Source organism: Scatophagus argus, chromosome 8 (assembly GCF_020382885.2).
Source record: "Scatophagus argus isolate fScaArg1 chromosome 8, fScaArg1.pri, whole genome shotgun sequence".
NCBI classification, from domain to species: domain Eukaryota; kingdom Metazoa; phylum Chordata; class Actinopteri; family Scatophagidae; genus Scatophagus; species Scatophagus argus.
The window spans coordinates 11,012,567-11,027,002 of NC_058500.1; the positions used below are offsets into that span (position 1 = coordinate 11,012,567).

General features: G+C 38.2%; 2 protein-coding genes across 2 annotated transcripts; both read left to right on the top strand.

Annotated features, from left to right (window-relative positions):
• The first annotated feature begins 409 nt into the window (after nt 1–409).
• Nucleotides 410–6,575, top strand: LOC124063432 (cytochrome P450 3A40-like). Its single transcript, XM_046397099.1, has 13 exons — nt 410–522; nt 2,621–2,714; nt 2,806–2,858; nt 2,976–3,075; nt 3,183–3,296; nt 3,420–3,508; nt 3,659–3,807; nt 3,904–4,031; nt 4,166–4,244; nt 5,005–5,165; nt 5,264–5,490; nt 5,580–5,742; nt 6,235–6,575. The coding sequence occupies exons 1-13, from the start codon at nt 419–421 to the stop codon at nt 6,334–6,336; spliced, it is 1,563 nt and encodes a 520-aa protein (XP_046253055.1). The 5' UTR covers nt 410–418; the 3' UTR covers nt 6,337–6,575.
• A 1,425-nt stretch (nt 6,576–8,000) lies between these two features.
• LOC124063433 (cytochrome P450 3A27-like) lies at nt 8,001–12,659 on the top strand. Its single transcript, XM_046397100.1, has 13 exons — nt 8,001–8,158; nt 8,754–8,847; nt 8,939–8,991; nt 9,109–9,208; nt 9,322–9,435; nt 9,575–9,663; nt 9,798–9,946; nt 10,044–10,171; nt 10,299–10,377; nt 10,782–10,942; nt 11,041–11,267; nt 11,357–11,519; nt 11,638–12,659. Exons 1-13 carry the CDS (start codon nt 8,088–8,090, stop codon nt 11,731–11,733), a joined length of 1,524 nt encoding a protein of 507 aa, XP_046253056.1. The 5' UTR covers nt 8,001–8,087; the 3' UTR covers nt 11,734–12,659.
• The last annotated feature ends 1,777 nt before the right edge of the window (nt 12,660–14,436 follow it).

Sequence of the window (14,436 nt, forward strand, 5' to 3'; positions counted from 1 at the left end):
GTTATTCTGTCAAGACTATTTAAACGGTTTACAGCTTACTAGAATTTACACCTTGTGGTAGTGAATAGGCTGTGTTTGTGTGATCCAGAGATGGAAAAGGAGTTCAAATGCAGGGCAGTTTTGTTTTCTTGTCGCTTCTTCATAGGCTTCCCTGTAAGGTAGGTATGTGTGCTTTACGGCCGGATGTAGACATCTTGACTAAGGTCAAAGAGAACAACGAGAGGAATACATGTGGCTTTTTCAGGTGAAACGATCGCACACGAGGGCCGTGAGGGCCGCGTCCTTCTCAGGTGAGGTCACTGTGCTGTTTTACCTACTTTAGGTTACCTTTAGATGGGGGATTTCCGACACATGTTTTGCAAGCGCGTGGACCCGCCTCTGCGCGGAGCTTAAATACGTCAAAGTGTGAGCCGACTGAATGCAGTCGGCAGTGACGTGCTCCGAAGCAAAGATGGGCTTTTTTCCCAATTTCTCCATTGAGAGCTGGACTTTGATAGCATTTCTCATTACTCTCGTAGCAGTGTAAGTAACCTGTTTATCTCTGTCTTTTAAAATGCAAGAAGTTTCCAAACAAATTAATCAACTCCGCATAGAAGCGGAAGTCGACTCATTCATTTACCCTCGCGGATGTCCTAGTGCGGGATGCTGTGTGGGTGCATACACATATAAAATGGACAAAAAAAATGTAAAGATTACTAATTAAAATGGTGACTAGTGATAACAAATTTACATTACAGTATCATTTATATGCTTTATGCTATATTTAAAATTATTATTATTAAATTAAAATCAGTTTAAAAATATTTTTATTTTAGTATTTTCATTTCATTGTTTAATATATTCCAGTATTCACACTCCATTTACTATTCTAATATCTTACTACTTTCTAATATTTTTTCTACTATAACATTACAATATAGTCATTCTATACATTATTGTATTTTAGGCCATTAAAAATAATAATAATAATAAAATTACTATGCTTCTGTGCTGTGCTGTATATTGTTCTACTGCTAGGGCCTACTACTTCCTATGTTGTAAACATTCTATTAAATTACACATAAACATAAGTAAATTATGGTAAATTATAGTCCAATTAATAATAAGACAATTCTATGCATGACAAATGTAAGTTTTTACATTTCCTTACGACCATGCATCGTTTTTCATCTCATTAACCCCACCCTGACAGACTTGATAAACACCTCACTTGAGTGTCAAATTCTAAGTAACTGGAAACAGGTTTATTTGTACACCTACGTAGATAATAAACTCATGAATAAACCCAATCATTGAAATGGTGGCAATGTTGATGTATGATTGAGTGTGCGGGGCCACTGAATCTATATTTCTATATTTATGGCTTACAGAAACAGGCTGTATATGCAATGTAGAATGAATCCACGAGCTACATTAGTTACATAATAGCAGTTCAGGTCACGCAAGAAATTACTGAAGGTAATCCATGTACAATAGCAAAAGTAAAGATTGTCCCACCCTAACAGTTGCAGCAAAATGAATGGGAGAGAAAAGGAAATGTCCAGATACAACCTCTCACAGTCCTGCGAAGAGGTCGACTAGGGGAAAAACGTGAAAACACGTGTGTGTGCTCAGTGTGTGTTGGGCTATTGAATAGATCTTGACAGATTAAAGGTTGCATTCAATTTCATTAGAACTCTGATCAGGCAAGTTGGGCAAGGATTTTCTGTGAATTGCATGAGTGTTACACTGGTTTCCATTTACTTATAAGGATTATAACTTGTAGGACTTGTCCAACCAAAACACATGCAACAGAACTTAAAGGATAGTCATGGCTCAGGGCTCACACAGGGCCTGCTTAGGCAGAGGTCTAATCAGCCAAAATAAAAATCACTTGTATGAAGGAGCAATTGGTGTGCAGGGGATTTTGAATTAATCACAGGGCCGACACACAAAGACAAGACAACCACACACTCTCACACTTAGGGTTAACAGTTAACCTAATGTGCATGTTTTTGGTATTGTGGGAGGAAAGCGGAGTACCCGGAGAAAACCCATGCAGGCACAGGGAGAACATGCAAACTCCCAGACAGGGAGAGCCCAGACAGGGATTCGAACCTGGAACCCTCTTGCTATGAGGCAACAGTGCTAACCACTGCACCACTGTGGCGCCCAGCCCAAAAACTTGATTGAGATTATCACATTTCCCGCAATTAAATTAATTAATGTAACTATACATTTTTTTTATTTAAATAAAACCTCAAATGGAACAATGCAATAAAACAGACAGGACAGTCTAACATTTTGGTTTATAGTAGGTTCACCTAACACACTGGTCAGTAGATTTATTATCACAGGTTGACAGGTGTGATAACAAGTCTAATCCTAGTATTAAGACATTTTGCAATAAATGCAAAAGAAAGCCATAACATCAAAAAGTGTTTATTTAGACTTGTTTATTTTCCTTATATCTATGATAAAAAATACGTTAGAACATCTATACAAAGACAATGACAAAAGCATGAAAAACAGTAAGGCTGAAGAAGTTTTGCTGAAAAACAGGGAGGTGTTAAGAAAGACTTTTGTAGGTATAGATGGATGGATTTGGTTTCGTTTTTCTAATCCTGCTTTTAATTCTCAGATATGGATATGCTCCATACGGTTTCTTCAAGAAACTAGGCATCCGTGGGCCCAAACCTTTGCCTTTTATGGGGACCTTTTTGGAGTACAGAAAGGTGAGATACATTTGTCAGACTGCTACAGTGATCTAAGCAGATACTCTGCTTTGACTGTTTTAATACCACTGTCTCTCATTTTATTGCTTAGGGAATCCACAATTTTGACATAGCATGCTATCAGAAATATGGAAAGGTGTGGGGGTAAGTGTGTGTGCTTAAATTGTTTATATTTATGAAGAATGAATGTATCAGGTCATATGTTTCTCACGCAGTGCTGATATAACTGAGTTACTACAACATCTGCAATTCCATTACAAGGTTGTACGATGGCAGGCAGCCTGTGTTGTCCATAATGGACACAGCTATGATCAAAGCAGTCTTGGTTAAGGAGTGTTATTCTGTCTTCACCAACAGACGGGTAAAGAAAATGATCACAGTGGCAATTTCCTAAGTTAATACTTCAATACTGATTGAAGAAGCCAATGTAAAGAAGGCATCTTCTGTGTGTGTGTGTGTGTGGTTTAGGATGCAGCCCTAAGTGGACCATTGCGTGATTCTCTAACAGTAATCAAAGATGAGCAGTGGAAGAGGATTCGCAGTGTACTCTCTCCATCATTCACCAGCGGACGACTGAAAGAGGTTAAAAAGCACACAGCCCACATTACAAGTGCATTATGGTGGTTTTCATAGCCTGTCATAATGCATTCATGATACTGTTATTACTGTATTATTCAATGGTTTCTTTCTTTACTTTTGGGGCAGATGTACACAATAATGTTGCAACATTCAAGTAACCTGATGAAAAGTCTTTGCCAGAAAGCAGAGGCAGATGAAGTCATCGAGGTTAAAGAGTGAGTAATCTTGTTTGCGCTGAGATTTGGACATAGACTCTTCATTTTGTTTTTTGTGCTAATTGGTAAACTGAAAAAATTCTTAACACAAACAATCAGAGGGTTTAACGATCAATCAATTGTCATGACATGGTTGCTGTTTTTTTGCAGAGTATTTGGACCTTACAGTATGGATGTTGTGACCAGCACTGCCTTCAGTGTGGACATTGACTCCATCAACCATCCCTCTGATCCTTTTGTAGCAAACATTAAGAAAATGATGAAGTTCAGTTTCCTGAATCCCTTGCTTGTATTTGTGGGTATGTCACACATTGTGCTCTAACCGGAATACCTGTCCTATCGTATCCTCACAAACTCTGAATTAACTACATCTTTTCAACGCTTATTCATTTCAGTCTTGTTTCCGTTCATCCTCCCATTTTTTGAGAAGATGAATGTGTCACTTTTCCCTGCTCAAGTGTTGGATTTCTTCTACAACTTTCTGAAGAGGATCAAATCAGACCGGAATAAGAACCAACACAAAGTAAAGTCTACGCTGTGTATAGCCACAATTCATTTGATGTTTTTTGTTGGACAATTTCATATATTTTGTGTTCATAACCATTCCCATGAATACAAACTGGAAACTCATGATTTCTGCTTGTTCTTGTGTTGCAGAACCGAGTGGACTTCATGCAGCTGATGGTGGACGCTCAGATATCAGAGAGCAGCAAAGAGGATACAAGCTCCTCAAAAGGTAGAAGAGACGGATGGATTAGAGTTCATTTGTCTCTGTAGTCATGATTGAGGGATCAGAGTAGTCTATATGAAATATAAAATTCCATATTCATATTATTTGTGCATTTAATATGTGTATCTTTATGTGTGTGTCTGTGTGTAAATATGTGTGTGAAGGAGCCCTTTCACTACGCCCACCCCTCACAGGCCCAAAGACCATTTGTTGTTTCTCAATTGAAGAAAATCTATTTAAGGTTGTGGAAGTTAATGTGATAGAAGGTTATGAAAGAATTGTTTATTTTTGTTGTTAACCATGTTGGTTGAAATACCTAGAGGGGTGTCAACCATGACAAATATCAGGGTTTGTTCTAATCTTTATTTCCTAGCAAGTAACATACAGTTGTGGTTAGTATTGGCTGATTAGTGTTGCAAATGTTCTTGGGATGAAGCAGATTTTTTACTGAGCAGAACACTTTTTCATTGTCATTGAATTTGTAAATGCACGGTGGAACAGTGGTTAGCACTATCACCTCATAGCAAGAGGGTTCCAGGTTCGAATATACATATATATATATATATATATATATATATATATATATATATATATATATATATATATATATATATATATGGCCCGTATAGCTTGTAGGAAGAAGCTCACTTGATGTTGCTTGTTGAAGAAGCTTGCTGTCGGTCAGCAACAGGAGTTGGGAAGGGAATTAGGAAGTAAACTTTTAAATAGCGTCTTAAAACATTATCTTATGAATGCTTTCCTCCAGGGCTGACTGATAATGAGATCCTTGCTCAGGCCATGATATTCATCTTCGCTGGCTATGAAACCACTAGCAGCTCACTGGGATTTTTAGCCTACAACCTCGCAACCCATCCTCAGATCCAAAAGACCTTGCAAGAGGAGATTGATCAAACCTTCCCAGGAAAGGTTATTTGATTTTTTTAAATTGTAACTATTTTTGATTTTATTAGCAACTGCTGCTGTGCTACCAAATAATAACTACTTTATATGTAATATCTTTCCAGGGTCAGCCAAACTACGAAGCCTTGATGCAGATGGAATTCCTGGACATGGTGGTGAATGAGTCAATGAGGCTGTACCCTATTGCTAATCGGGTAGAGAGAATGGCAAAAGCCTCTGTGGAAATTAACGGCGTGACCATCCCTAAAGGAACTGTCATCATGGTACCAGTTTACGCTCTTCACCGTGACCCCGATTTGTGGTCTGAGCCTGAGGTCTTCAAACCTGAAAGGTACTCCACTGGATTAAAGACAGTTTAAGATTAGATTTAAAGCAAATTAAGTCATGAACTTATCAATATTTGTTTGTTTTTTTTCTCAGGTTCAGCAAAGAGAACAAAGACAACATAGATCCTTATGCCTTTCTACCCTTTGGAGCAGGGCCAAGGAACTGTATTGGCATGCGATTTGCCCTTGTGATGATGAAGCTGGCCATTGTAGAGATCCTTAAGAGCTTCAGCTTTGTTACCTGCAAGGAGACAGATGTGAGATGTTGGGTGGGGGTCAGCCTGAGATACGATAAAAATATGAAATCTCACTAACACTTTTTAATACATTTAAAAGTATAGAAATACAAACATAGTACAGTGTTTGACATTGATGCATTCACCCACAACAGTTTATCGACTGCTGGAGTATGGCAACACCATTCGGGTAAAACACACAGAACCGCAGTGCATTGTAATACTAGAACCAGTATTAATATTGATGGCTCTTTGTTAAGTTTATTTATAATTGTGATTACATTTGGTGATGATTACTTTGAATGTCGGTGCTTGTTAACCTGTCCTAGCAAGCTGTCTTTTTAATATCAGTACATTGGTAGGGGACATTTTGAGTTTATTTTAATATTGAGCAGGATGTGTCACTCCCGGTATATATTATAATTATGGCCGTGATTGACAGGGTTTTATGTGTGACTGGTGGTCTAGAGCTTTGTTAAGGTTTCATTTGTGACACATTTCTTGTTTTTCCAGATCCCAATGGAGTTGGGAACCAATGGATTTACCTCCCCCAAGACTCCCATCAAGCTGAAGCTGAAACCCAGAGCAACTGTTGCTGATTCTTCCTCAAGCTAACTCTGATTATCTGTAATCTGCTAGCTCTCACTTTGACTAATTGCTTCCCTATCAAATCAAGTCACTAATTTTTTTCTGCTTTGAGAACTTGTTATAAAAAAATATGTATTTATCTTAAACATTGTCTATGACTATGCACAAATGAGCCGCTTACCTATAGGTATTCTGTCAAAAAGAAGCATATATTAAAGTTTCCAGCATAAAATTTCAATTAAAAATGAGATGAGCTGATGCATAAACAGCTTTTACAACCAACCTGCCTTTCATGCTGCTGCTGAAAAATATTTTTATGCATTGGACAGAAAGTTGCCAATTGTGTTTATAGACTGCTCAGTGTTTAAGGTTCAGATACTGTAGCTGTTGGTCTGTGGAGTTTTGTAGAGGTTATTTCACCTGTAGTGCGTTTCACTGTGCCGAAACAGGCAGAGAGGACATTTTTCTCCGCATTTGGTGCTATTAACAGATGTTTTATGCTACTCTGTCATCAAAATATCTATGTTATATCACTGGAAGATAAAGCAAATGCTTGTTTTATTATAATAAGTTGTTATTGTAACATTATTAAATATAATGCTGATTTGTGAGAAAGAGAATTTCAAAAATATATAACTTTGCAGTGTGTATACAACATGTTCTTCTTGGACCCACATTGGTCTATTTTCAAAAAGTAAATGGAAAGTCACTTTCTCAGTGGTTCTCTCCTTTCTTTAGATAGAAGTTTTTTGGTTGTTTTGTTTGGTGTCCTATATGTCCTGTAATTTTTTCCAAAGCCTTTAAACAAGAGGGCCGAACACAAACTGACTGACAAAAGAGATGACATCAGCATTAACAGCATGATGTAAATGACTGAAGGTTATTAAAGCAACAACAACAGCAACACCTTTAACTTTAGCTCTATCTGGACAGATAACATATCACAGTTGCGTGCAGAGTACTACTGAGATGCAGGGTAAGAGCTGTTTGTCATATTGCCAACATGTACCACAGGTAAATCTGTAACCTTGATGTTTGATTTAGAGAAAATGATGCACACAGTGAATAATAAATTGAGAGAATGTCTTTGTAGCATAATTTTCTCCTAAGAAACAAGCACCAAAAGTAATTTTACAGTTCTATGTGAGTCACCTCTTGAATCTCTTCGCATGGGAAAGTGTGTGCTTTTATCTTAATTATTTGAATATCTTATCAAATTCATTAAGCAATTTTGGACTTTTGCTAAGGGGAACTCGACCTTCTTCTATAAAGCACAGGGTGATTTCACTGATTGCATAACTAATGGGAGGGTTGAGCAACTCTTGATGGCTTTTAAGGCAGCTGATTTACAGGCTTTGAAAGGCTTACATGCTTTTTAAAAGGAAAACTTTTTGACATAAAAGGCATACATTGTGCAAGTCGACTCACAATCACACTGCCATAACTTGAACCTGAACTTTTCTACTCTGACAAGTCCAAATGTCTGTTGTGAAAAATCGCTTATGTCATCCAACCAGGAATCTCTGGCAAAGATACTCGTGTGTAACAGTAGCCTACTGCTTTTGTTCGATCTCGAATATCGATACCATTGTAAGTCGTTAGACATGAACCAAGACCATATATGTGGAAAAAAAGTTTACGTGGGCTGACGGCAGGTATATGGTGTTACGTAATTTGCTTGTTTTCCAAGAGCGTGGGACCGCCTCTGTACGGAGCTTTAATACTTCACAGTGAGAGTCGATCGACCGCAGTCGGCAGTGGAGCACTCTGGAGCGAAGATGGACTTTTTCCCCAGCTTTTCCATTGAGACCTGGACTTTAATAGTACTTGTCATTTCTCTCATTGCAGTGTAAGTAACCTGTTTATCTGGTAAAGTAAAATGCCGAAAGTTTCTAAACAAAAGAACCAACTCCACATAGAAGGAAATGAGAATGAAAACTAATCAGTTAGGCGATTTATTTTTTTTCTAGATTCTCATCTAGAAATTGTGCCCTCATCTTTACAGGCTGTTATGCTTAAATCGACCTGTGGCTAAAAACCCACATTAAATTGGAATTTACATTCACCCCAAAACGCTTTGTAAAGTTTGAGTTTCTGTCGGAGCAGAGAGAAACAGACTGTTTACTTGTGTTATGTAATGAAAAATCGGGCATTGAGCTGCTTCATTTGCGTAATGACAATTAACAGGACAATTGAGCATTTCAGGGCTCTGCACCAACACAGCTTTGGTCAGTTTTTCTCTTATGAAACTTCTCTCACACAAAGCTTTACCGGTAACACTGTCAAAAGCAGCCCAAACGTTGTACCACCCGAAGAGGGCACAACATGAAGACGAAGAGTCTTTATTTGAAACTTTATTCGAACAGAATCTATACAAAGGTAGTGACTTTTGTAACGACGGCTGGATTTGGTTTCGGTTTTCTAATCCTGCTTTTAATTCCCAGATATGGATATGCTCCATACGGCTTCTTCAAGAAACTAGGCATCCGTGGGCCCAAACCTTTGCCTTTTATCGGGACCTTTCTGGAGTACAGAAAGGTGAGATACATTTGTCAGACTGCTACAGTGATCTAAGCAGATACTCTGCTTTGACTGTTTTAATACCACTGTCTCTCATTTTATTGCTTAGGGAATCCACAATTTTGACACAGCATGCTATCAGAAATATGGAAAGGTGTGGGGGTAAGTGTGTGTGCTTAAATTGTTTATATTTATGAAAAATGAATATATCAGGCCATATGTTTCTCACACAGTGCTGATATAACTGAGTTACTACAACATCTGCAATTCCATTACAAGGTTGTACGATGGCAGGCAGCCTGTGTTGTCCATAATGGACACAGCTATGATCAAAGCAGTCTTGGTTAAGGAGTGTTATTCTGTCTTCACCAACAGACGGGTAAAGAAAATGACCACAGTGGCAATTTCCCAAGTTAATACTTCAATACTGATCGAAGAAGCCAATGTAAAGAAGGCATCTTCTGTGTGTGTGTGTGTGTGTTTGTGCTTTAGGATATGGGCCTAAATGGACCATTGCGTGATGCTGTATCAGTAACTGAAGATGAGCAGTGGAAGAGGATTCGCAGTGTACTCTCTCCATCATTCACCAGCGGACGACTGAAAGAGGTTAAAAATCTGTACCATATTTTTAATGCGCACTTTTTTAATGCCCATTATTCACATGTGCATTAAAATAGGTTGGTCCATGATTGCTGTATTTAAGTATTTAATTATTAGATGGTTTCTTTCTTTACTTTTGGGGCAGATGTACACAATAATGTTGCAACATTCAAGTAACCTGATGAAAAGTCTTCGCAAGAAAGCAGAGGCAGATGAAGTCATCGAGGTTAAAGAGTGAGTGATTTTGTTTGCGCTGAGATTTGGACATAGACTCTTCATTTTGTATTTTGTGCTAACTGGTAAATTGAAACAAATTCTTAACACAAACAATCAGATGATTTAACGACTAGTCAACTGTTTTTTTGCAGAGTATTTGGACCTTACAGTATGGATGTTGTGACCAGCACTGCCTTCAGTGTGGACATTGACTCCATCAACCATCCCTCTGATCCTTTTGTAGCAAACATTAAGAAAATGGTCAAGTTCAACTTTCTGAATCCCTTGCTTGTATTTGTGGGTATGTCACACATTGTGCTCTAACCAGAATATCGGTCCTATCCTATCCTCACAAAACCTGTATTAACTACATCTTTTCAATGCTTATTTCATTTCAGTCTTGTTTCCGTTCATCCTCCCAATTTTTGAGAAGATGAATCTGTCATTTTTCCCTGCTCAAGTGTTGGATTTCTTCTACACCTTTCTAAAGAGGATCAAATCAGACCGGAATAAGGATCAACACAAGGTAAAGTCTATAGAGTGTATAGCTACAATGAATCTGATATATTTGTTGGCAATTTTTAAAAACTTTGTGTTGACAACTTTTTCCTGGAATCGGAAACCCACGATTTCCGTGTGTTTTTGTCTTGCAGAACCGAGTGGACTTCATGCAGCTGATGGTGGACGCTCAGATGTCAGAGAGCAACAAAGAGGACACAAGCTCCTCAAAAGGTCAAAGATGGTGAAATTAAAGTTCATAATTGTCTCTGTAATCATGACTCGGGTCTCTTTCAAGATAACAAGGGTCACTTCTTTCCTTGAGAAAAATCTATCACTCATGGGGGATAAAATGTAGTTTACAGATTTGCTTATTTGTTTTTGTTTTGTTTAGAAAATCGGAAGTAAACCTTTAAATACTGTCTCAATAATATTGTCGTAGGAATGCTTTCTCTGGGGTATCATTGGCCAACAGCAGATAGCTGTTGACTGTTGTCATCAAGAAACACTATTTGTGAAACACTATTTAAAGTTGCTTTTAAAAGCTTGCTATGTTAATGTTAATGCATGTTGCGCCTCTCTAGACCCTTAAGTTTCCAGGTGTCACCTTGACTATTCATTGTGTGTTTGTGTTGCAGGCCTGACTGATAATGAGATCCTTGCTCAGGCCATGATATTCATCTTCGCTGGCTATGAAACCAGTAGCAGCTCACTGGGATTTTTAGCCTACAACCTGGCAACACATCCTCAGATCCAAAAGACCTTGCAAGAGGAGATTGATCAAACCTTCCCAGGAAAGGTTATTTGATTTTTTTTAATTGTAACTAATTTTGATTTTATTAGCAACTGCTGCTGTGCTACTAAATAATGACTACTTCATATGTAATATCTTTCCAGGGTCAGCCAAACTACGAAGCCTTGATGCAGATGGAATTCCTGGACATGGTGGTGAATGAGTCAATGAGGCTGTACCCTATTGCTAATCGGGTAGAGAGAATGGCAAAAGCCTCTGTGGAAATTAACGGCGTGACCATCCCTAAAGGAACTGTCGTCATGGTACCAGTTTACACTCTTCAACGTGACCCTGATTTGTGGTCTGAGCCTGAGGTCTTCAAACCTGAAAGGTACTCCACTGGATTAAAGACAGTTTAAGATTAGATTTAAAGCAAATGAAGTCATGAACTTATCAATATTTGTTTGTTTTTTTTCTCAGGTTCAGCAAAGAGAACAAAGACAACATAGATCCTTATGCCTTCCTACCCTTTGGAGCAGGGCCAAGGAACTGTATTGGCATGCGATTTGCCCTTGTGATGATGAAGCTGGCCATTGTAGAGATCCTTAAGAGCTTCAGCTTTGTTACCTGCAAGGAGACAGATGTGAGAAGACAGTTTTACTATACGTGGTTCTGAAATATTGACAGGTTTGTTTGTGTGATTGTTTAGAACTTTATTAGTGCTTCATTTGTGATACATTTTTTTTTTTTTGTTTTTCTAGATCCCACTGGAGCTGGGAAATGATGGATTTACCACACCCAAGAATCCCATCAAGCTGAAGTTGGAGCCTCGAGCCACTGTTGCTGATTCTGAATGAAGCTAACTCTGCTTATACATATATATACATATATTATATGTACGGTACTGTGCAAATGTTTTAGGCAGGTGTGAAAAAATGCTGCAAACTAAGAATGCTGTCAAAATATAAATAATAATGTAAATAATAATTGTTACACTTGCACAAAGTAAGGGATTTTGTAAGATTATAGTCAGGTGTATGATCAACCAATTATACCAAACAGGTGCTAATGATCATCAATTTCACATGTAGGTTGAAACACAGTCATTAACTGAAACAGAAACAGCTGTAAAGGTGGCTTAAAACTGGGTGAGGAACAGCCAAACTCTGCTACCAAGGTGAGGTTGTGTAAGACAGTTTCATGTCACAGGTTTTACACCATGGCAAGACTGAGCACAGCAACAAGACACAAGGTAGTTATACTGCACTGCAGGTCTCTCCCAGACAAAGATTTCAAAGCAGACTAGGGTTTCAAGATGTGCTGTTCATGCTCTTTTGAAGAAGCACAAAGAAATGGGCAACACTGAGGATCGTAGACACAGTGGTTGGCCAAGGAAACACATTGAGCTTTCCCTGATTTCCCTGAAAAACCAGAAAACCACCCATCTACTCTCCGGAGAAGTCTGCTGAGAAATACAGGCAGATACTTATACTTTGCACTGTACTGTATATATAAACATATATATTTTTCTAAAATAAAGTTGTCTCTGTTGTCTCAAATTAACAACCCAGCTCTAGGTTTACAGTATCATTTACTTGTCAAAATAGACTGAACTCCATTTATAGAGTTTGTTGTCATTTTAAATTCCTGACACAGTTGTGTATTTTAACAGGTTATATAACTATGGTTTTGATAACCCGCATATTAACAAACACCAGTGTGTGAAAGCATTAGCTCTATTCTAAAGGTTGAATCACATGTGATTAAAAAAAATTCCACAATGTGCAAATGTCACCTGTTGTTTTTACTTCCCCACAGTTATCTTCTCAGGATAAGGCCATTTCCTAACAGGATAGAATTCTCCATTACTGTTGAAACTATTCTTGATTATTACATGGTATTAAACACTCATTGTAGAGACTTTAAATATGCTTGATAAAGTAATCCAGATTTTCTATGCTGTTACTTGTTGTTAGCTGCACTCTTTGCACTTCATTTCATAAGTTAGACAGAGTGGAGCTGAAAGCTTGTCACCAAGTGCACCTGCATGGGCTTGGCTCAGGAAACAATAAACAGGCTTGATCTCTTCCCCTGACCTTTCAGCTGATATTGTCTGTTTGATTTATTCTGGCTCAGTACACACTAGGTTTGCTTGGATTTATTGGCAGTCCCTATCAGTTTTGTGCTGCTTTATGCCTTTTCTCTTTATGAAGTGGATTTTGTACTTTTTACTTTAAAATACCTTTTTCATACAAAAAATATCAGAAATACAATTAAAATGCATCAATAATAATAATAATAATCCAATACTATTATTAATAATAACTTACAGGGGCATTTTTTTCTGCATAAATCAAAATTACAGAACCATAATTTTACAGTAAATAAAAAAAGCGGGATATGAATCCTTCCACCTACAGATTGCTTCAGAGCATTGCCATTTGGGCCATCATGTTACATCAGCTATACTGGAAAAATCCAGCAAGTGAAATACAGACACAGGTGTACTGTCACATCATGATGCATGACAACATGTCATATGAGTGAATAAACCACCCGCTTATGAGTCTGAACTTTGATTGCATTATCCTCATCAGGGTGTGTGTCCAGGAGTTGCAGCTGTGTTCACTAGTTTCAAGAGGAGGGCGTTACCAGCAGTCTAATGTGTACAAAGGTAAGAATGACGTGCAAGGCTGCCATGTGAGTCGGTCAAGGGACAACCACAATGACTGCGAACAATAAGGAGTAGCTCCTTTGACAAAAACATCCCCTTCATCAGGTTTCTGTTCCTACTTACTTCACTAGGAATGGATCTAAAAGATTGTGTTCTGTTTCACTGATAACTGGCCTACGTTACAATGTTTGGATGTTGTTTCAAAGGGCTGAAACCTACCGTGACATCACATTCCCATATTTTAAATGATGAACGATGTGTATTACTGATGACACGCAAATGGACACAACATATGGTAATTCAAATGAAACCTATTGAATTTATGACTGCATCATGTCTACCTCGGTGAAGTGCCAGTACCTACGTATTGACCCCAAATTAGACTGTTTTTATTGATCCTAGAGCTCCAAAACTAGATGGGTTAATGGTTGCAATATACAGGCCTACAATACTGAAAGGGTGTTGAAATCTTGTAAGACATGCCCTCCCTCAAAATGCTCACACCTACACATGATATGCTACACAACGAAGGCCACTGACAGCGTTGCGATACTGTCATTTGACCATTAAGGGGAGTTAAAACACCGCGTTAGACGCCGCAACCCTTCTTCCCCATACGGTGCGTAAATATTTACGGATAGTCTGTGTAGAAGCGTAACTCGCAGTCGCTACCGATTTTATGCTGTGTACGCTATGTTTAATCGTGACTTCTAGATTCGCAATTGAGTACACTCGTTTAGTTAAAACTTCCTGTCATTACGTGTAAAGATACATGCATACTGTGTCATCATCAGGCCAAATCTGGAGAAACACCTGGAGAGAAAGATCGTTTGACCAGGGAGACATCAACACTGGACGTCCGAAACAAAGAAGTTTAACCCACAGA